This window comes from Pelecanus crispus, chromosome 3 (assembly GCF_030463565.1).
Source record: "Pelecanus crispus isolate bPelCri1 chromosome 3, bPelCri1.pri, whole genome shotgun sequence".
Classification (NCBI taxonomy): Eukaryota; Metazoa; Chordata; class Aves; order Pelecaniformes; family Pelecanidae; genus Pelecanus; species Pelecanus crispus.
In genome coordinates, this window is record NC_134645.1 from 84,582,758 (window position 1) to 84,605,195 (window position 22,438).

Below are 22,438 nucleotides of genomic sequence, written 5' to 3' on the forward strand. Positions count from 1 at the left end.
CCTTATCAAGGTCTTTTCCAACCTAAACGATTCCATGATTCTATGAAACCTTAGCAAAATTCTCCCTAAGGTTATTGACCATTAACATAATCCATTTCTGAGTTGATCTATAAAGTTAAGCATAAATGAAGTTTGAAAGGTATATTCAGACTTGGCAGTTTTTTATAGATTGCAGTAAAAATTAAGCTTGCATACAAATAAAATGTTCACAGGTGAACATTTAGACATAGCTATGTAAATTTAACAGTATTATAAGAAGTGGTAGCCGCCTCTTATCCCATTTATATTCAAAGACACAGCATGATCCTAGTTTATCTTCTACTGAGTGTCTAAAGTGCATGTTTCCTCTTTACAATAAAAATGCAGTTTGTCATATGGTAAAGATCTGCTTCTAGGCACGCTAATCACAATTCAGCAAGTTATTTATTAAAAAAAAAAATATATATATATATCGAATTTGTAGTCTTTTCTTAGTAACACCCAGAATTTCTTCAAAGCTACTACCCTTACCAAGACCAATCCAATATAATTGTTGTGGTTTACCCCCAGCCAGCAATTAAGTACCACATAGCCACTTGCTTACTCCCCCCCCCACTGGGATGGAGGGGAGAATTGGAAGGGTAAAAGTGAGAAAGCTCATAGGTTGAGATAAAGACAGTTTAATAATTAAAAAAAAAACCAAAACAAAACACCAAAAAAAACCCCAAACCACTTTAAAATATTGTGAGGGTAAAAAAAAGTAAAAATGGAGAGAGCAGAAAATAAAACCCGAGAAAAACAAGTGATGCAAAAGAAAACAATTGCTCACCACCAACTGACCGATGCCCAGCAAGTCCCCAAGCAACAGCAGCCCCCACCAGCCTCCACGCGGCAGTTTATTGCTAAGCACAACGTCATATGATCAGTTGGGATCAGCTGTCCCAGCTGTGTCCCCTCCCAACATCTTGTGCACCCCCAGCCAACTCACTGGCAGGGCAGTCCAAAGAGCAGAAAAGGTCTTGACGCTGTGTAAGCATTGCTCATCAATAACTGAAACATCAATGTGTTATCAATGCTACTTTCAGTACAAATCCAAAATGTAGCCCCATACAAGCCACTATGAAGAAATTTAACTCTATCCTAGCCAAAACCAGTACAATAATTCACATACACACCCAAAAAAAGAAGCACTGTACACTCCTAAATTTTAAAATTTCTGAGTTTACATATGAGTAGTTTACTGAGCATCAGTCTCATGAGATGTTATCCACAAAAATTCAACAGATTAAAGTAGCTTTCTTACTTCAGCATGTTTGAGAAAAAGAAATTTATCTTTACAAATAAGCAAGTATTCTTTGTTGCTAATTTCCTTCAAAACTCTCCGAAGAAAAGTAACATTTTTTTGGCTCTGAGTCAACTGAAACTGTACATACTACTCACAGTGAAGTGCCACAAGCATTGTATTAGGAAGGATCATTGCCCTTCTGCAGTGGTACCAACTCTAACTATGCAGTGAAAATCAGAGCTGTATTCAACCCCCAAAGAACTGACAAATGTGTCTGCAGTTTACTATCTCTTTTTTATTATATTTTGTAGAGTAGTTATTAATAGCAGTGATTACATCAAGAAAATAATTATTTCTACTCCAGTGTGAGTAATATTATTCCCTCCTATTTATGTATTTCCCATTTGGGAATTGCTTCGTTTGTTTTGCTTTCTTCAGAAATATCAATATTCTTGTCTCCCTTGCCAAATATCATGCTAATACTAAGACTTCTGGCTTCCATAGATCTGTTATCTCACTCTCTTTTTTTTCTCTAACTTTTACAAAACCCTCTATTTATGCCACTTGCTCTTTTTTCCCACGTCATTAATAAAGATACTAAATAAAACAAGATCTTATGTTCATATGCTGGACAATGAATTACAACTCATTTTGTGTCATTTATATTCATCCTGTGTGTAGGTTCCTGAGCAAGATTTCAAGCCAGTTGTTAATATCTCTGTTCAAGAAATGTGATTCTTAAGTGACAAATTTTCATATCAAAAGTGGTATTAAATTCAGGTATTTTTAATCTCTCTGAAGCATAAAATAATTTTCCTCACAATGCAGCTTCAGTGTAAATACTGATTGATTGTAATTTAAATGATGATTTGCTTATTATACTGGTTTGCCACAGTTTGGGTTTTTCACTGTGCTTAACCATAAATAGTTTCAGTGCGTCCGGACTGACTATCAGCGAACTTTGTTGTACATTACGTTAGCAGCACTCCAATCATCTATTAATTTTGTCATGTTCTTCTTACAAGAAGCTATAATTTTTGTCAGACATGAATTTTTATTTGGAAACACATATTTCTTATTGATTGATGCTTGATTATCACCTCTCATTCAAAAGTTTCAGGAACAGGTATCATGTAAAATCTGAGATCACACATGGCATCTTTTTTAAATGAATGTGCAATTTTTCTGTTGTCACTGACTTCAGCAGTCATTGCACTTAAAATATATGATTTAGGTCATTTCCCATTATACTAACCAGGCAATTTATCTAGGTCATTTTTTTACAAAATCTCAAAAAATAGGTCTTCTAGAAATACTTCACAATAACTCTTTTCTCTCCCTTCCATAAATATTTTTCTCCACAAGATATCTCATTCTGTCATAAAAGCTTTACAGATGACATCTGAAACTGCCAGGTTGAACTGTTGTCCTTCACATAAGAAATCATTCCTCCATATTTGGAAAGAGGTTAGATGAAATAATAGCTATTTACAGTATGGAAACACAGCACACATAATATGGCATATATAATTACCATCTCCCCATCTTCTCTCATCCCACAAAATGAATGAATGAATGAATAAACAAATAAATAAGTAAAACAAAACTGTTCAGGAATTCTAACTACATAGACAGAGAGGCTTGACAAGATGGTGGTTTGGAAAGAACATTGGGAACATACAAGACAAGGACAAAAATGGGGAAAGGCTCCTGAAGAAAGAAGAAATAAGAGAAAAAGGGGGTGGAAAGACCAAAGACATGATGAGGGACAAATGGACAGGGACTAGATGGAAAGGAAAATGGACAGGGAGGGGGGAAGGAAGAGAGGGAGGAAAGAGAGAGGGGGGAAAGAGGGAAGGGAGAAAAGGAAAAAGTAGCAGAAAGCAAGAGGGAAAGAGTGTGATGCAGAGAGATGGAGTGCACATGTGAAGGGAGGGAGTGAGGAGACAGAGAGAAAGGAGAATGAGTCATCATAGCTTTAACAGACAATCTTGGGGGAGGAAATCCTTTGAGGCAGCTCTTTTAAATGAAAGGACTGGCTAAAATGTATTCTCTCTACTGGGGAAGCAACACGGTGAGCTGTAGGGAATCCAGGAGATTCCTGGAATGCATAGACGACAACTTCCCAGGCCAGGTAATAGACACCCCTACCCGAAGGGATGTGATACTGGACCTGACGGTCACCAATGCAAGTGAGCTCATCGATGATGTCAAGACTGGAGGCAGCCTGGCCTGCAGTGATCATGCATTGGTGGAGTTCACACTCCTGAGGGACATGGGAAAAGTGAGGAGTACAGTCAGGACCCTAAATTTTAGAAAAGCAAACTTCCAGCTCTTCAAAGAGTTAGTCAGAAGGACCCCCTAGAAAACGGTCCTCAGGGACAGGGGAACAGAACAGAGCTGGCAGATCTTTAAGGACACCTTCCATAGAGCACAAGAGCTCTCAGTCCCCAAGTGTAAGAAATCAGGCAAGGAAGGGAAGAGACCAGCATGGCTGAGTCGAGACCTGCTGGTCAAACTAAAGAGTAAGAGGGAACTGCACAGGCAGTGGAAGCAGGGACAGGTGTCCTGGGAGGAGTACAGAGAAACTGCCTGGTTGTGTAGGGAGGGGGTCAGGAAGGCCGAGGCGAGGATGGAGCTGAATTTGGCAAGGGATGTATAGAATAACAAGAAGGGCTTCTACAGGTATGTCAACCAGAAAAGGAAGGTTAAAGAAAGCGTACCCCCCTTGATGAACAAGAATGGCGACCTAGTATCAACAGACAGGGAGAAGGCTGAGGAGCTCAACAACTTCTTTGCCTCAGTCTTCACTGGCAACCTCTCTCCTCACCCCTCCCGAGTTGATGGACCACAAGATGGGGACGAGGAGTGTAAAGCCCCTCCCACTGTAAGGGAAGATCAGGTTCGAGACCACCTGAAGAACCTCAATGTACACGGGTCTATGGGACCTGATGAGATGCACCCCAGAGTCCTGAGGAAATTGGCCAACGTAGTTGCCAAGCCACTCTCCATGATATTTGAAAAGTCATGGCAGTCAGGCGAAGTCCCTGCTGACTGGAAGAAGGGGAATGTTGTGCCCATTTTTAAAAAGGGAAGAAAGGAGGACCCTGGGAACTGCCGACCTGTCAGCCTCACCTCTGTGCCTGGGAAGACCATGGAGCAGATCCTCCTAGGAGCTATGATGAAGCACATGGAGGACAGGGAGGTGATTCGAGACAGCCAGCATGGCTTCACCAAGGGCAAGTCCTGCCTGACCAACCTAGTGGCTTTCTATGAAGGAGTGATTGCATCTGTGGACAAGGGAAAAGCAATGGATGTCATCTACTTGGATTTCTGTAAAGCCTTCGACACGGTCCCCCACAACATCCTTCTCTCTAAATTGGGGAGATATGGATTTGATGGGTGGACTGTTCAGTGGATAAGGAATTGGCTGGATGGTCACATCCAGAGGGTCGTGGTCAATGGCTCAATGTCCAAATGGAGACTGGTGACAAGTGGGGTCCCTCAGGGGTCTGTACTGGGACTGGTGCTATTTAACATCTTCATCAATGACACAGACAGTGGGATCGAGTGCACCCTCAGCAAGTCTGCAGATGACACCAAGCTGAGTGGTGCGGTTGACACACCAGAAGGACGAGATGTCATCCAAAGGGATCTGGAAAAGCTGGAGAGGTGGGCCTGTGTGAACCTCATGAGGTTCAACAAGGCCAAGTGCAAGGTCCTGCACCTGGGATGGGGCAATCCCTGATATCAATACAGGTTGGGGGATGAAGGGATTGAGAGCAGCCCTGTGGAGAAGGACCTGGTGGTACTGGTGGATGAAAAGCTGGACGTGAGCCAACAATGTGCACTTGCAGCCCAGAAAACCAACCGTATCCTGGGCTGCATCAAAAGAAGTGTGCCCAGCAGGTCGAGGGAGGTGATTCTGCCACTCTGCTCTGGTCTGGTGAAGACCTCACCTGGAGTACTGCATCCAGCTCTGGGGCCCTCAGCACAAGAAGGACATGGACCTGTTGGAGCAGGTCCAGAAGAGGGCCACAAAAATGATGCGAGAGATGGAGCACCTCTCCTACGAAGAAAGGCTGAGAGAGTTGGGGTTGTTCAGCGTGGAGAAGAGAAGGCTGCGAGGAGACCTTATTGCGGCCTTTCAGTACTTAAAGGGGGCCTACAGGAAGGATGGGGGCAATCATTTTAGCAAGGCCTGTTGTGACAGGACAAGGAATAATGGATTTAAGCTGAAGAAGAATAGATTTAGAGTGGATATAAGGAAGAACTTTTTTCCAATGAGGGTGGTGAAGCACTGAAACAGGTTGCCCAGAGAGGTAGTGGAGGCACCATCCCATAAAAACAAACATTCAAGGAAGAGTCCTGCTCTAGAGCTTAATGATTCACCCTAGATTCAGAAAGAATAGGGTTTGTATTCTTTAAAGAAAAACATTTATTTGTCCGCATTGATTTCTCTTTCTCAGTAAAATACCCTATACTTTCCAAATATTTACTAAGCAATTCAACCTAATGTGCATACGCCTTAATTTTCCTTTTCCTAATTTCATATCACTACACCCTACAGAAAATGCTCTGCTTTTGCTCATAGGTGTCTTTGAAACTGTGTAGCATTCCTCATCATTCTTCGCTAACACTTTCCTAACTCCTAAACTTTTCTTATACATGGTAACTAATTCTTACTTCTCTTTCCAAGGATTGTCAGCACATTTTGGTGAAAAACAAATATTATCATAACCCTTTATCACATGGCCAAAATGAGCCATGAAGGTAGTAAAAGTATCTTCCCTTTCCGTGAACTTCTGTATTCAAAGCTCAAGTATATGCTGGTTGTTTTTAAATATCCGTATCCTTTTACAGCTATTTCTGTTGTTGTCTCTTACATATCTTTCATTATTACTGTTTCCCAAGTTCCTTTCTTCTATTATGCATTTTAGAGTACTGTATTTCCTGTTGAGTTTTATTTTCGTTCTATATTTCTGATCTCTGTAGACCTCTTCATTTCTATATTTTCAATAGAGTACATATCTCCTAATGTATTGTCAACTGAGAACTAATTTAACATTCTTTTGTATTTCTACATTCATATCAATACTGATGGTGAAATAAAAACAGACATAACAGACCCAAATGGAAGATACCGTTCCTTTAGCCCACTCACATCTACTATGCAATCTTTTACACCAATGTTCTCAGAAAATTTCCAGTCCACGCAGAAAATTTCATAAAAAAGCCAACTTCTTTTTTAATAGCATTGTGAAGTAGCATCACATAGGTCATTAAAAGACAAATATATTACACTGTCTGTATTTCCTTAATTATTTTGCTTTTCTGCCTGGAAAGAAATTAAGTACTCTGTAAAGATTTTATTTTCCAGAAAGCCCATGTTGCTTGATGGTTCTCAAATGCCACCCAATGTTTTAAAGCCATCCTAGGTTACAGAGACTTCCTTTCCTCATTTTCAAGAGTTAACACTTCAGTGACTCTTCAGCTACTACTGACTTATTTAGCTATTCCCATGTCATCAATTCTTCCATTCTTGTTTCCAGTAAGGAAGACAGGTTTCATTGCACCTTTTCTACTCACACACAATGCTAATTTGCTTTTCAAATCTAATCACCTTTTTTTTTTTTTTTTTTTTTCCCCCTTAAGTTTCCAGAGCTCCCTTCATGGAATATTTCATAGGAAGACTCTTCACTATCAGTGCATTGCTGAATGTTTTAAAATATAGATTAGTTCTTTAATCACAGGTTTGCCACTGGACATTTTCAAAAATGTTATTACCTATGTAATTGTTTCAAAGTGAGTTCATGGCTTCTGAACTTTTTTAAAATCTTCCTAGTAAGAGAACATTAATATTTCAAAACTAGTATTGTCGGGAAAAGTTTTGGAGAAACACATTTTTGCGAGCTTCTCCATTTAATGATTTACAGAAGAAAGGAAATGCAACTCTGCAGCATGGTGCCTTCCCTTAATTTCTCTTTTTATTCATGGCCACAATATTACCTTAGGGCAATAGCTGATAAAATTTTATCTGAAGGTGAAGGAAAACACAGGGCTTACAGAACACTGAACAGCACAGCTAAATACAAACTACAAGGCAGATGCAAATTGCAAAACCTTTGCCTGCTGATCACAATGTGAGATACTGCAGCTTCCTGCATTTCCTCTCCATGGCAGGATAGCTGGAGAAGAGAGGGAAGATGATCTGATTTCAGATCATCATGGTGTCATGTAGGCAGGCCAAATATCTGTATGTGCTTCCCAAGGCCTTTATTTCAAATATAGACAATATTAGGCTACACAGAAAGGACATTTCTCAATCCTTTAGTCTTTTACTCCATCTCTGTACAAGAAAAATTCGTGTCAGAAGACACAAACCTGTCAGGTTACCTATTCTTAATTTTGTAGTACCACTTACAAATAGAAACTTTGTATTCCAAGAAGAGAATCAAAGTTCCCTCTTAAAACACAAAATTGCCAAAATGAAGCTATTTCATTTCATGCTGTTTGCAGTAATTCTTCCTGAATTAGTAGGATGTAAAGAAAATATAAATACACAAACCCACAGGTTCACACATGAGGATAGGCAATGGGATTAGAATCACAATTAAAACTAAACTCAATATAGATTGAAGACAAATTATATTGATGCACAACTCCAGGTCCAGCTGTTCATTCTTCCCCAGTCCTCTTGAATCTAAGAATGTGGCTAGAAGCACATAGTTAAGAGGCCACTAACTGTCAGACATCAAGATAACAGCTTTTACTAGAAGACTTTGAAACCAGGTCAAGTTGAAAACAGGTATATTGTTTTATGTAATACATGAAATGTTATTGAAAATGCTACTGTTTTTAGGGGGTGCATTTTTGTTTTGTTTCCCATCACTCTGGAGGTAAACATCTTACACACCTTTTCAAGACCTTCTTCCTTGAGGCTGATAACATCTAAATCAAAATCTGTCCTTAAGCCATTGGTTTTGTTGAAAGTTATCCTGCCTGTGAGGCCTTCCCAGTGGGCCTATGGAGAAAGAAAAAACAATTTCTATAAATAAATACCTCTTCCTTTTTTTGCCCCGAAAGAACAAATTTTACTTCTGCCAAAATGGGAACATTAATTATTCATTCTATCAAAATAATTTACCTTGTGGCTGATTTTTTTTAAAAATATTTTGTATTCACTTTTTTCTAATTAAATCAACCTTTCTTCAGCCTTCACAGACAATTTTTAAACAACTTTCCATGTTAGCCAATAGACTCTTCTTACTAAATGAGATAAAAGGCTGCTTTGTTTTCATTCCTCCATCATTCATGCACACATTTCCCCTCCTGCTTCCCTACATGCCCCTCTGTCCCCCAAGCCTTGATCTCTTTCATTAACGCTGGATTTCATTTTTCTGTCAGGAAACTTCATTCATATAAAGGTTTACTTTTGCAAGATGTTGATTCCCCTGAAACCACACTGAGACAGGAAAAATTGAGGTCACTGAGCCAGTCTTCCAGTGCCGATTCCTTACTTTTAAGAAAGTGCAATATCCTCATTTTTTTTATAACTTAAAACCTACCTAGTTCTAAAACTATACTAAAGTAGAGGAAAGAATGTGGAAAAAAAATTATCAACCTAAGAGGAACCAATATTAAAACCAGGATTATATTCCATTGCAAAAAGTTCTCTTTATCATAGTATTTTGCATATCTAGAATGAGAAATACTGTATTAGGAGTTACTTACAGTACAAGAGACTTGACTACTCTACAGTGTTCACCTTTAGCACCTTAAATCTCCTAGCTTTACTTTCAACCACTATCAGTATCTAAACAGCATACTAGAAGACCAAGGTCACATATTCACCATAGCAAAAAAACAAAAAAAAAAATTAAAACCAAGGAATAAACTTCATTCTTGGCCCTTTGAAATTATGCCAAATTTAGTTGCTGAATTTTTCATAGTCAGTCTATGGTTTAGGGTTTCAGAAGTTTAGGTTTTTATGCGACAAATGTTCCAACCTCAGTCCCCCCCAGTTATCTACAAACAGAAGTTTTATTTAGAATGCAGTTATTTCACACATTTATGTTTCTTTGTTCGAACTAATACCTCAGAAAAACCTGTTTTCAAATAAAAATGCTGTCTTGCCTGCTAAACTCTTTACACATAACAAGCTGAGAGATTCCTATCTACTGGAAAAAAAAAAAAAAAAAAGCAGAATTCAAGTAGAGTGGGAACAAAAGAAAATGGGAGTTGGGAGAAAGGAAAGCAATGAAGCAGGGTACTTTACTAGTGACTTACCTCCTTAATGAGACTCATAAAGCGGGTCCCAAAGCGCCATGGTTTGTGGCGATTACACTGTAGTGAACTGACAGTCATCTGTGGGAACTGCTGGACAGCCACTGACACCACATGAACTGCATCATACATTAGTGCTGCATCCGTCTGAAATTAGAATGAAATCAGAACCATGAACACAAACCAAAAACATGCGACAACCCAGCAGTGAGAGAAGGAAACAAAAAATTAGCACTGCTTATTATGTTAGAGGGAGAAAATTATCTGATTGCTTTTGTAGCACTGTAAAATGCAGCCTTATTGCCAAGTCCCACATCAGATGTGTTAGGACTTTCAGTCTTAGCTTTTGTCTTATTAATGCGGAAATAAGGGCCCAAATACCAACTTTTCAGGATCATGAGAACACTGGTATCTCTGATGACTCGTGTTACTTTAAAAAAAGCAGTGCATTAGGGGTGTATATAGATCACAGTATGCATGTTTCATTCAAGCCAGTTATTTCCATGAGTGAGGTGAAAGAAGAAAAAGAACAGATTAGCAAGGGAGCAAAACCTTACCTCTGATGGAAAGTGCATAGGCGAAGGAAATAATGTTTTTCTGTTTTGAAATTACAGACTAGATACAGTCCCAAAGGTACTCAACTGATTCATTAATAACTTTTTATGGGTATCAGTTTAGATCCCTAGGACAGATCTAACCAGTATCTTCTATAAATCAGAGGCATATTAGAATTGCATTAAAATGCACATTCATTTTAATGGTTTTCATGTCCCACCCTAAATAAATAGGCTGTTTAGACCTGGTATGTACTGATGTCGTACTAGCAAAGGACAGAGACAGCCTCTCAGTACACACTGTCATGCTGTACAAGAAACTGACATCTCTCCTGTTCCATTTGATAAACAGAGGCAAGCCTTGGAACCAAAAGCACGAGAGGACCTTAGATTCAGCTGGTGAAAATGAATGCTATGCCATCTGCTCAGCATACCTTAGAGAAAAAGGACCTATTTCCCCTTCTCATTCACATAATTAGTGAGCTGTGAAATTAGTTCTTTAATGGATAGGAAACCTGGAGATTATTGCACTTGTCACAATACAATACAATGCAATACAAAATGAGCTTATATAGTGCCTTTCATGCAAATGCATCCCAAGGCTCTTTACAATAAAACTAAACATAAAAATGCAAAAACGTTCTACCATTATAGCCCATAAGCTACTGTTAAAGGGGAAAATATATGTTTACATTTAAATGGCTCTCCCAAGGAGAGATTTCAAAATTCAAACAGAAATAAATCCTAATTTTAAAATAGCCAGTATAATAGGTTTCAATGATCTCAGACGCCAAGTAGTTTATGCAGGGGCTCCAAATCAGTCAGAAAAAATTTTTGCTGCCAAATTGTTCATTATCTTCAAGGCATTAAAGTGCTTTTAAGGCAAGCTGATATTTGACAAGGAGGCAGCAAAACACCAAAAAGTTGTAATGACATGCTGAGTAAGCGTCATACAAAGCTTAATATTCTAGAAGCAGTATTTGGCAGTAGTTGGAGTCTAGACAACAGTTTTTAAAATAAACTATACAATAAGCACAACACATTAATCTGGCTTAGAAATGCAAATGTTTTTTTTAAATCAGCTTTGCTTCTAAAACTGTAGCTCTTGCACCAATGAAGGAAAATTGAAATTGCTGAGAGACTTTAGCAAAAGCAGCCCATTAAGAAGCAACCAGAAATTCAAAAACAGCATTAACTGATTAATTAGATATAAATTTGGGCATGGAATGGATAAGACTCATCAGCAGGAATCAAATGGACATTATGCCAGCTGCAGAGGAACATGGGCTTTTGTCAAGTTCTATAAGCCACTGAACTGGAAATCTGTAGGATGACAAGACAGTCAACTCCAACGGAAACATTAAAAAAGCCATTTCGGTTTTAGAAGTAATCCAAATTCTGATAATATTCTTCATATTTGACTGATGCATATTGTTTCACTGGAAATAATTCTAAATCAGAATGTAGTTCTTTTAAATGCACACAATAAAGTAATCACTTGCTAGAAGTTAAGTGCCCTATTTGATTTTTAGATGCTACAAGATAAATCCCTTATTCACAAAGGATGAGATTTCACAATCCACCTTGTATAGGAAGATTCAGGGTAAATGTAGGCTTAAATGCTTGAACTGAATAAAGACAACTAGAACCATATACTCAAAAATATATTGGTTTGGTGATTCAATATTACACTCATCTCACTGGGTGCAATCATTGATTTTACTGCAAGAGAAGTAAACAACACAGAACTCAGGAAAAGATATAAAGTTTATACGTGAACTTGCAGGTTGGGCTCTCCTCTTGGTTGGTCACTTTAACCTTCCTCTGAGAGACAGTAAGAATTCCCAGCTGCTGGCCTAGCTCTCCACCCTCGTTCATTAGGCTTGCTAGGCTTTATGTCTCGCTGCCGTTTGTCCCTACCACTTTCTCTTCTGTAAATCACACTTTTGGAACGATGGTTTGTGGTACAGGAAGTACTGCAGGTTTCAGCAAGGGACTGTTTGGGGACGAGGAAGGAAATATCCCTAATTAAATCTTTAGGATTCTTTATTTTATCTAAACAGAGATTAGAAATCTGGAAGGAAGAATAGGCAGAAACTTCAGGAGAAGCAATGGTTCTTGAATTTCAGATAGAAACCTGGTACAATGTTTCCATTCACTGAAGCGCACATAATACAAGAAAATAATCTTATTGAAAAATGAGATTAGTACTTTTTAAGTCAACTTGTATAAACCTTTTAAGAATTATGTTGTATTTCACAAATATATCTTGGTGCAGTCTCTGAACCATAGGTTGTGGGGGCTTTGGTTTCACAGTCCTGCTTAGTATTTATGATAACTTGCTTGGATACAGATAAACTCATCTAAAATATTGCTCATGATACTGTCATGTGTATTTCTACAACTACAAAAGAAAAAAAATACTACAACTACAGAAGCTACAAACATTTTCCATCAAATTGAAGTAGAATGAGATTGAGTTAGGTGATTAAGATGTCAGGTGACAGATGTCTGTGACCACAAGTCTGTTTTTCAGTTGACTCCGTCAAATAACAAGAAAGCTTTTAGCACTCAGAGCTAACAGCTTAATCAAAGACGTGATTTCAGTCACAATATATCTCAAATAAAGAGAAAGTACCAGTCTGCGTTTGATTTTTATTCCAAACTCAGTTGGAAACTACACATTTCTTCTCAATACTGTTCTGGCATTCCTTTACCTCCTGTCTTACTGTGGGTGTTGTGTTTGCCTCTATTTTTTACATGTGTTTCTGTATAATCACTTTTGAGTCTTGCTAAATTACTTGCTAAATACTGTCTAACGAATTGCATGCAAGTACTCTAATCTCACTGTGAAAGGGCTCTGGTGGAGCTAGACTCAGTTTAAAGAAGGTAGAAGAAGAGTCCTCTCTATTATTAGAGAAAAGTCTATTATTTCTCTCTGGGCCTCCTCAGAGTAAGAGGTGGTCTTTTTCTTTTCCGTCCCAAACCACACCCAAAGATGTCAAACACATGCGATAAGCTCTAGTAGATACAAGCTGTGATTTTGTCACATGTTTGCTTGTCCTAGTTAATCAGTGTTGTAGGGAGGGCTTGAGCTTTTGGGGGCTTGGAGATGGGGTAGAAGGTTGGCAGGGTAGTGTTTTTTACTGGTTTCTAACCTACATGGGTGAAGCTGATGCAGAAGAAACCCACTATAGCCTCAGTCTCAGCCAGGAAGACATCTTCCCCATATAATCAAACTGACAAACTGCTACTCTGCCAAGTTTTTCTGCCTTTCTTATGACATAAAAAAGGCATGTTTTTTAGTGACTTTCAGCAGGGCTGGTAGGTTAGACAAGAATCAGCTGAAAATCCTGAAACCAAATGGGCTGTTTACGCACTACAGCTGTAAGGGCTCCATGTCCAAATGGAGACCAGTGACAAATGGTGTCCCTCAGGGGTCCCTGCTGTGACCGGTGCTGTTTAATATTTTCATCAATGACATAGACAGTGAGATTGAGTACACCCTCAGCGAGTCTGCAGATGACACCAAACTGAGTGGTGCAGTTGACACACCAGAAGGATGAAATGTCATCCAAAGAGATCTGGACAAGCTGGAGAGGCGGGCCTGTGTGAACCTCATGAGGTTCAACAAGGCCAAGTGCAAGGTCCTGCACCTGGGACGGGGCAACCCCCGATATCAATACAGGCCGGGGGATGACTTGGTAATGGTAGGTTAATGTTAGGTTAATGGTGTTAGGTTAATGGTTGGACTGGATGATCTTAAAGGCCTTTTCCAACCTAAACAATTCTATGATTCTATGAAGGGATTGAGAGAAGCCCTGCAGAGAAGGACTTGGGGGTACTGATGTATGAAAAGCTGGACATGAGCCAACAATGTGCACTTGCAGCCCAGAAAACCAACCGTATCCTGGGCTGCATCAAAAGAAATGTGTCCAGCAGGTCGAGGGAGGTGATTCTGCCACTCTGCTCTGGTCTGGTGAGATCTCATCTGGAGTACTGCATCCAGCTCTGGAGCCCTCAGAACAAGAAGGACATGGACCTGTTGGAGCAGGTCCAGAAGAGGGCCACAAAAATGATGCGAGAGATGGAGCACCTCTCCTACGAAGAAAGGCTGAGAGAGTTGGGGTTGTTCAGCGTGGAGAAGAGAAGGCTGCGAGGAGACCTTATTGCAGCCTTTCAGTACTTAAAGGGGGCCTACAGGAAGGATGGGGGCAATCATTTTAGCAAGGCCTGTTGTGACAGGACAAGGAATAATGGATTTAAGCTGAAGAAGAATAGATTTAGAGTGGATATAAGGAAGAACTTTTTTCCAATGAGGGTGGTGAAGCACTGAAACAGGTTGCCCAGAGAGGTAGTGGAGGCACCATCCCTAGAAACATTCAAGGTCATGTTGGACAGGGCTCTGAGCAACCTGATGTAGTTAAAGCCGTCCTGCTCACTGCAGGGGGGTTGGGCTAGATGACCTCTAAAGGTCCCTTCCAACCCAATGCATTCTATGATTCTATAACCTGAGATCAAGGTCTGTATCTTAAGGCCTTACAAAAAAGTGAGAGAAAGGGCTCACACTGACATATAGATAAAATCCAAGCAAACCTAACAGAACAGAGGAATCATGGTCTTCATAACCATCTTCAGTCTTACAGTACATAAGAGTTCACTGATGTCTTTTGATATCTCACTCAGCAAATGTGCTAACTGCTTTTGGAATACCTGTGCGTAATTACCTATAACTATTAATTGCAGATTCCAGATTTAATGACATCAAATCATGGCTTGTGTGTGCACCTTACTTGCACAGCAATGTTTTTGTATGACATTTCCATTCATCTCCAGCAAACTATATGAGGATTTCATGTACCAATAAACCACTCCTCTCTGGTTCATATCTCAGTGCTCCAGAATTATCTGTAAATTGCAAAAATATGTGCTTTATTTTTAGAAAACATTCTTTTTATCATGCAATCAAGTTTAACATTAATTTAAGATGAAGGATTGCTAGGCTAATTCTGTTTCTTCATGAGCTATATCAGAAATAGTACACTTCTCAAACAGAAAAAAACATATTTCAGCTTTTACTATAACAAATTGTAGTCCTCTATGATCTACAATTAAAAAAAAAATAGAACTGTTACATACGCATGATCTGGAAGAACTTTCAATTACTCAAATACAGATGATTAAAACCAGCTTGAAAGCAGGAAAAAACCCTCAGGTTTTCAATTAAACATCAAATTAAACTAATGTGATTGTTTTTCCCCTTAATTAAATTTATTACTAATAAAAGTCTGTGAAGAAATACTGTCTTCCACTTAAAAGGTGCTCTGTGAAGTATTTGAAAATACCAAGAAATTTTCTACCTTGAGTGACATGAAATAAGTCAATGGAAAAGAGAAGCTCAATACATTTACTTTTTGTTCTTTAGTATTTGATCCAGCATGCATCCCAGACAAGAATGAGTTATTTGCAATATTAGTAGTTGTTGTGGTTTAGCCCCAGCCAGCAACTAAGCACCACGCAGCTGCTCGCTCACTCCCCCTGCACCAGTGGGATGGGGGAGAGAATCGGAGGAGTAAGAGCGAGAAACACTCTTGGGTTGAGAGAAGAACAGTTTAATAATTGAAATAAAGTAAAATAGTAAGGATAATAATAACAATATAATAATGATAATAATAATAACAATATACAAAGCAAGTGATGCACAATGCAATTGCTCACCACCCGCCGACCGATACCCAGACAGCTCCCAAGCAGCGATCGCTGCTCCCCAGCCAACCCCCCCCAGTTTCTATACTGAGCATGATGTCATATGGTATGGAATAGCCCTTTGGTCAGTTTGGATCAACTATTCTGGCTGTGCCCCCTCCCAGTTTCTTGTGCGCCTGGCAGAGCATGGGAAGCTGAAAAGTCCTTGACTAGCATAAGCAGTACTTAGCAACAACTAAAACATCAGAGTGTTATCAACATTCTTCTCATTCTAAATCCAAAACACAGCACTATGCCTGCTACTAGGAAGAAAATTAACTCTGTTCCAGCCAAAACCAGGACAATAGTTTATTTTCCCTAGACCAGAAGACTCTTGTATTTACAAATCTGTGACACACAAGATGTCATAATTGCCCTCTTTACTCTGCCAATTTTTTTCAGTGACTGTGGGGAATGTTTTCCACAGAAAAGGAGTCAAAGAAGAGGGCCAAGTAAGACTTTAAAAAAAAAAAAAAAAGTTTAGTTAGCTAACTAAATTATCCCCCTAACAATATAAAGATTACCTTTATGATGATTAGACTCCTTAACCATTTGCAAAATGCTTTTATGGTAAGTGTAAGATACTATTAAAGATGACCTCCTTGCAACTATGATACATACTTATTTACAGTGATCTGTATTTTGTGTTTGAATTTGACTTTACTCATTGAAGTTATGTCCAGCAAAAACAAATTAATATCTCTTTAACTCTAAAAGAAGGAAAGGGGTGGGGGGGGGGGTGGGGGAATGAAAGCTTTTATGTGTGTAAAAAAAGGAATAAAACTTCAAAATTTGTCTCAGATTTAAATTTATATACAACTCTTCTATAATGCAGCTTGAAACTCTCTACACAGTCTAGCAAGACTGGACTTTCCATAATAAAAATGTTAAATATTTTATTCAGAAAAGAGGTCAAAATATATTTCCTCATCAAAGACAAAGCAAATGAGAAAGAAAATGCAATAGTGTAATATTCTATAACTCAGTTCACAGGCCTTGTCTTATCACAAGGTGGAGACCTGAACCTGCATTTACCAGTCACTACTGTCAGTAGTATCAGGTTACAAATATATCATAAATTAAATATATAGAAATTTTTATGCAAAGACAAATATTTTGCTAAAATTCTTTTTTTAACAGTTTTTTAACAAACAAAATGTTCCACGCAAAACAAAACTGAAGTAAAAAAAAAATCTTGAAATGTACTATTCTGATTCTGTAGTCAGTTCTGTGTTAAACTGAGTTGACTCATTACAAATTTCAAGGGAGGACACTGTACAGTTCACTTGAAATATTGCATTGCATGAGCCAAGCTTTTTCCATTGATTAGTAAAGTATGCACATACTTTTCTACTTTTTAGTTCTTCTGCTATCTTTACCTGCATATTATCTGAAGAAATACTGCTACATTAAGCAGGATAGCTTATATTTTTCATATTCAGCTCATTATTCTCTTCAAGATTGTATCTGTCTCCCTCTCTCTAGTCAGTCAAATTTTGCCCTTGTGAAATAAGTCCAGCTACATTTAAAAGGCCAAACTGTTCAGAGGGTTTTGCCTAGAGTCTGCTGGTCACTAATGTATTCTGAAAAATTTTGTGCATTAATTAAAATGAGGCTTAAATTCTTTTCAAGTGTGACTTCATTAGCTGCATCTAAAATGAAATTAATGCAAGTGCTGGCAAATGCATATCTGCATTTGTTTCCTAGGTGACCATGACAAAAGTATCTAGATAAATGCATAAAAGCGAAAGAACACTTTCCACTTTTCTTTTTTAACAAAGTCCTTGAAAATGTGTGAACATGTTAAAAGCAATTCATGTGGAGTCTTTAATGCATTCTGAAACTTATTTCATCATATAATATCATTTTTTACTGAATTTCGGTTAGCTACACAGACAGCCATCTGAGACCATGTGTCTTCTGAAATAAACCTAGTTCAGACTGACTGTGGTCACTGGTTTAACAAACTGTTAACATGCTTATTTCATACCGCAACATTTCAAACCGTTCATTTCATACTGCAACAAGATTCTTTCACTGACCTTGTATTTATGTCACCTGTCCTTGAGAGTGTTTAGAATGTAATGGGAACATTTGTCCAATTGGCAAAAGGAGTATAAGTATGCAAAGCAGGGAATGTTCCAGAAGGACTGAGTTTTCCATTGGCCCTTATAAATCGTATTTTATTTCTTACACAACAGTAATGCCTTGGATAGAACACTGGATGCAAAGTCTGGTTGTTGATTTGGGTTTTTTTTTTTCAACTCCCAATACATGCAGACTATTTCTAGTCAGCTTTATGAGGGACGGAGTTGACATAGTACAATTAGGAGGGTAAGAACAGCAGCTCTGTTTCTTTGATCGAACAGCCTGAGCACGGAGTGGATACTGGCGGTACAATGAACAGGACAGCCCAGTCAAATCTCCTCCCTCCCCAGCATAACCTTTTTATGGAGAAATAACATTATTTAGGATGCACTGCACAATAAGGATTTACAATGGCATGCTTATTCATTTCAAAGCCCTCAAAAAGATGCCATAATGAATCTCCTTAGCCTGCTAAGCAGTACTTCTCCTTTGATAATAACTTATTTTTCTCTGAGTTACCCTTACTGATAATTTAACACACAATACATAATTATTAATTACAAAACCTTGAATAAATGGCATGTTACATAAACAAAAAAAACACTTCCTTTTTTTGTTCTACCGAACTCCCCACTACCTGCCTTTCATTTTTTCCCATATTAGTCTTATTTTCTAGATTATTTCCATTGTGAGCACAGTGAACAGGATCAGACCTCTGTTCAGGTTGGTGTTTTTTTATCATTATTATTATTTTCCTTTGAAGACTTTATCATAGAAGCTGACTCCCCTTCCTTTCTTTTAAACAACTCAGGAAAAATAGATAAGAATAAAGATGTGAGAAAAGTGTGACAACACTCAGAAGTCAAGAAGGGGTGACCACCTACAGTGCAGAAGAGCTCTCATTCATAACACTGTCTATTACTTTCCTTAAAAGCTGTCCTGTTTGACAGAAAATGACAAAGTTGCCTTTAAAAATTGCTGGATATGAACTACAGAATCTACGATAGTGTACACACAAAAATAAGCTAAGACTCACCTATAAAAATCTGTAGTTTATTATAGAGTCTACTATTACCTGTTCAGAAGATTTTAAGGGCCAGATCTTGAATTATGTTAGGATAATGTTATTTTAATATACAAAACAGAATAACTGAAAACCTAAGAACATTTTTCCCCAAAATTCTCATATACTGTGGTGCCAATAGTGCTAGCATTAGTCTACTTGAAGCTTGATTCACCACATAACCTTCATCAGCTCTCTCCAAATTACAGGCAGTTTCAAATCTGCATTACAAAATTATTTTCTAAGGAGGTCCAGAAGAAGAGGTTAATATTGAAGAAAGTAATTTTTCTTTAACTTTTGCAGGTCTAATGTTAAGCAAAGAATGGTTGGATAAAAAGATGAAGAGAAAGTATCTAACTATTCATGGCCTGTATGGTGTTATTTTAATCACTATAATCTAGAATATTTTCCCATTTTCAGAAATGATTTCTCAGAAAGGGTACTAGGAGAATTACAAAACTTCATGGGTCTATCTATTCTTATTTTATTTGTGGCATTTACAGTCTACGGTTAATGGGACAGACATATATTCTGTTGCTTCCAGCCAGTGTTTGAAATGCAATTTCTAAAATTTTACATTATTTTCTATGTTTTATATATACATATAAATGAGATACAGTTTTCTGTAATAAGTTATTATAATAATAAAGCAAAGAATGACCATGTTTAGGAACTTCTACAAGGTTCCAGTCATATGCATAACAAAAAATAGAATAGGTTGAATTTACCACAAAGATGAAACAGTCAGAAGTTTAGATTGAACATATACAAGAATAAGAGCGTTTATGTTCAATCACATAACAAAATATACATCAAGAGAAATGAAGCCTAAAGAACAGTCCAAAAGAAATATTCATATCACAAGTATGTTCAGTAATATGAACTATTTGGGACCACACAGGTCTGTAACAGGCAAAGAATATAGTATCTTTCTCTGTATACATATATTGCAGAAAAATTTGAGTATCAAAGTAAATATAGATTTAAGTTTACTCTTTACTACTCCTTTACACTCTATGAGATGAAACTAATTTTTTTTAAATACAGTTTTAGACTGAAGTAAAATCATACAATGTCTTACATTATACTTGAAAAAAAAGGTAGAAGGGTAAATTATGCCATGTCATACTCAGTTTACAACCACAAAGTGATTGTCATCATAGCTGTCCTCACTCAAAACTAAATAATACGTATCACACACATACCGCCCCACCCTTTTTTACTTGATAGAGTTATGAATACATAGCTTGATGAAACACAGCTTTAAAAAATGAGGTTTATACTTCATATTGTAAACTAGATTCAAGAGAAAAGGTCCTTCGGGACATTCAGGAAGAATTAGACAAGAGATTAACTGTAAAAGCTAAATTGCCCCATGCCATTCCATATCAAGTAACAGTTCTCTCTAATGAATGTGACCCAAGACATAAGGTGTATAGAAATTCCAGGCAGCTCTGCGTTAAAGTCTACAGCAAACCAATACAGCAAAACAGCTGGAGAGACAGAGAGAAAAACCGTTCCAAGTTAACCTTACATAAGTAGAACAGGTATGTCTTATCATTTCTTCAGTATTTCCAAATCTATTGGAAAGCATAAAAGTAAATAAATGCTTTTATATTACCTTAACCTGCCTCAGGCTAAGAATGATTTCAAGGCAATAAGGGAACAAAAAAGCATTTATCAATTCAAAATATGACAAATGTAGCGAAGCTCACTAAAACACTCTCTTGACTATTGCATGTCTCTATGGGATATGCATGCCATAGAAATTCATATTACAGTCTGAACACAGTTTGGGCAGCAATAATAGAAGAAAAGTCCTTTCAGCAATTCATAGTAACAACGATATTAGTGTAGCGTTAAGTAAGATAGCTGTGGGCGCACACGGACTCTGAGCAGCATCTTCAAGGATTTTGTCATACGAGGCTACAGGAATAAAAGTATTAGAAGAAATTAACTTTTAAAAAAATTTTTTTTGACAGTTGAATGATATGTTAATATTTGTATGAGTAGGATATAAACAGGTGAGACAAGTTAGCATACTATTTCACAGGGATTTTAACAACTGTCTGGAAGAATAAAGCAGAATCAGGAATCCTCTAACTGGCAGAAGTATTAGAAAAGAGACTGAAAGAACATAATGTCTGTGGCCTATGAAAGCAAAGACTGAGAACAACTGTTGAGGGGAAGAGAAACCAGGAAAGAAAGGAAAGCTAAAGAGCACAAAAGAACAAGCATAGAAGCAAAAACAACAAAACAACAACAAAAAAATAATAGGAGTCATTTTATCTTACAGGCAGACAGAGGCTTAAGTTGTATTAGATTTAAAAATCTTTGTCAATCATTAAAAGAACTGCTGTACAAGACCACCAACAGAAGATATTTCGGTTAGACGATGCCTGACAAATGAAGTAGCATGCACACAAATTCCAGAGACCCAACATACTACTACTACTCACAGAAAGCTCTCCTACTCAAGGCAATTATAATGAGTGAATGAAATTAAGAAGAAACGGCTTGCAAAACTAGTTCCTCCCCTCCTTGGGTAATAAAATCCATTGCCCCTGAAATCATTTCACTTAATTCTCACTTACTAACACATCCCACAAAACCATTTTGCCGAGTGAGATTTAATAAATCTCTCAGCCCGGGATTAAATTTTACTGTTTTATGAACTGTTAAATTGCATTGTATGCATATTAAAGCTGTTTTTTCTTACTTCTTGACACACTCTCAACTCCACCCTGGGGTAAAATTAAGCAAACAGTACAGATTTTGTTTTCACCCCCAAAAATGCATTCCAACTGGGAATAAGATATGAGCATCAGCAACCTATAAACAACATTCATCCAACTTTTTTAAAAATCAAAGAACGTGTTAGCATAAACCCTTTTTTTTAAAAATATGGTAGTATTTCAGCTGAATAATCATCACACTAAGGCATAGCTGCTTAGGTTATTTTTTAATATTTAGTTGTCTAGTGAATGTTAAGAAGTTTGTTCACAGACATGTGTATGTGAGTAAGCAGAGACAAAACAGATGCAAATAATCTTCCCATCATCAAAATACATGTTTTAACATCTGAACAAAGTAAATTATTTATTTCCTATATTATTGAAAAAAGCCTTAAAAGATTTTTTTTTTAATCTATAAAAAGTAGAACTTTTTTTATAGGCCAGGTAATTTTTTTGGGAAAAGTGTAATTTTGTCTTACACAGAAAGAAAAAGGAAAAGATTTTTGTCTTTTAGAATAGAATAGAATCATTAAGGTTGGAAAAGACCTCTAAGATCATCTGGTCCAACAGTCAACCCAACGCCACCATGCCCACTAAACCATATCCCAAAGTGCCACATCTACACATTTTTTAAACACCTCCAGGGATGGTGACTCTACCACCTCTCTGGGCAGCCTGTTCCAATGTTTGACTACCCTTTCAG

General features: G+C 37.6%; 1 protein-coding gene across 1 annotated transcript in view; it reads right to left on the reverse strand.

The window, feature by feature from the left end:
• GRIK2 (glutamate ionotropic receptor kainate type subunit 2) overlaps positions 1-22,438 on the reverse strand; it is a 449,336-nt gene that overhangs the window by 206,856 nt on the left and 220,042 nt on the right. Inside the window, 2 exon segments of the mRNA XM_075708130.1 lie at positions 8,181-8,288; positions 9,554-9,697. Coding sequence (XP_075564245.1) covers positions 8,181-8,288; positions 9,554-9,697 — 252 coding nt within the window.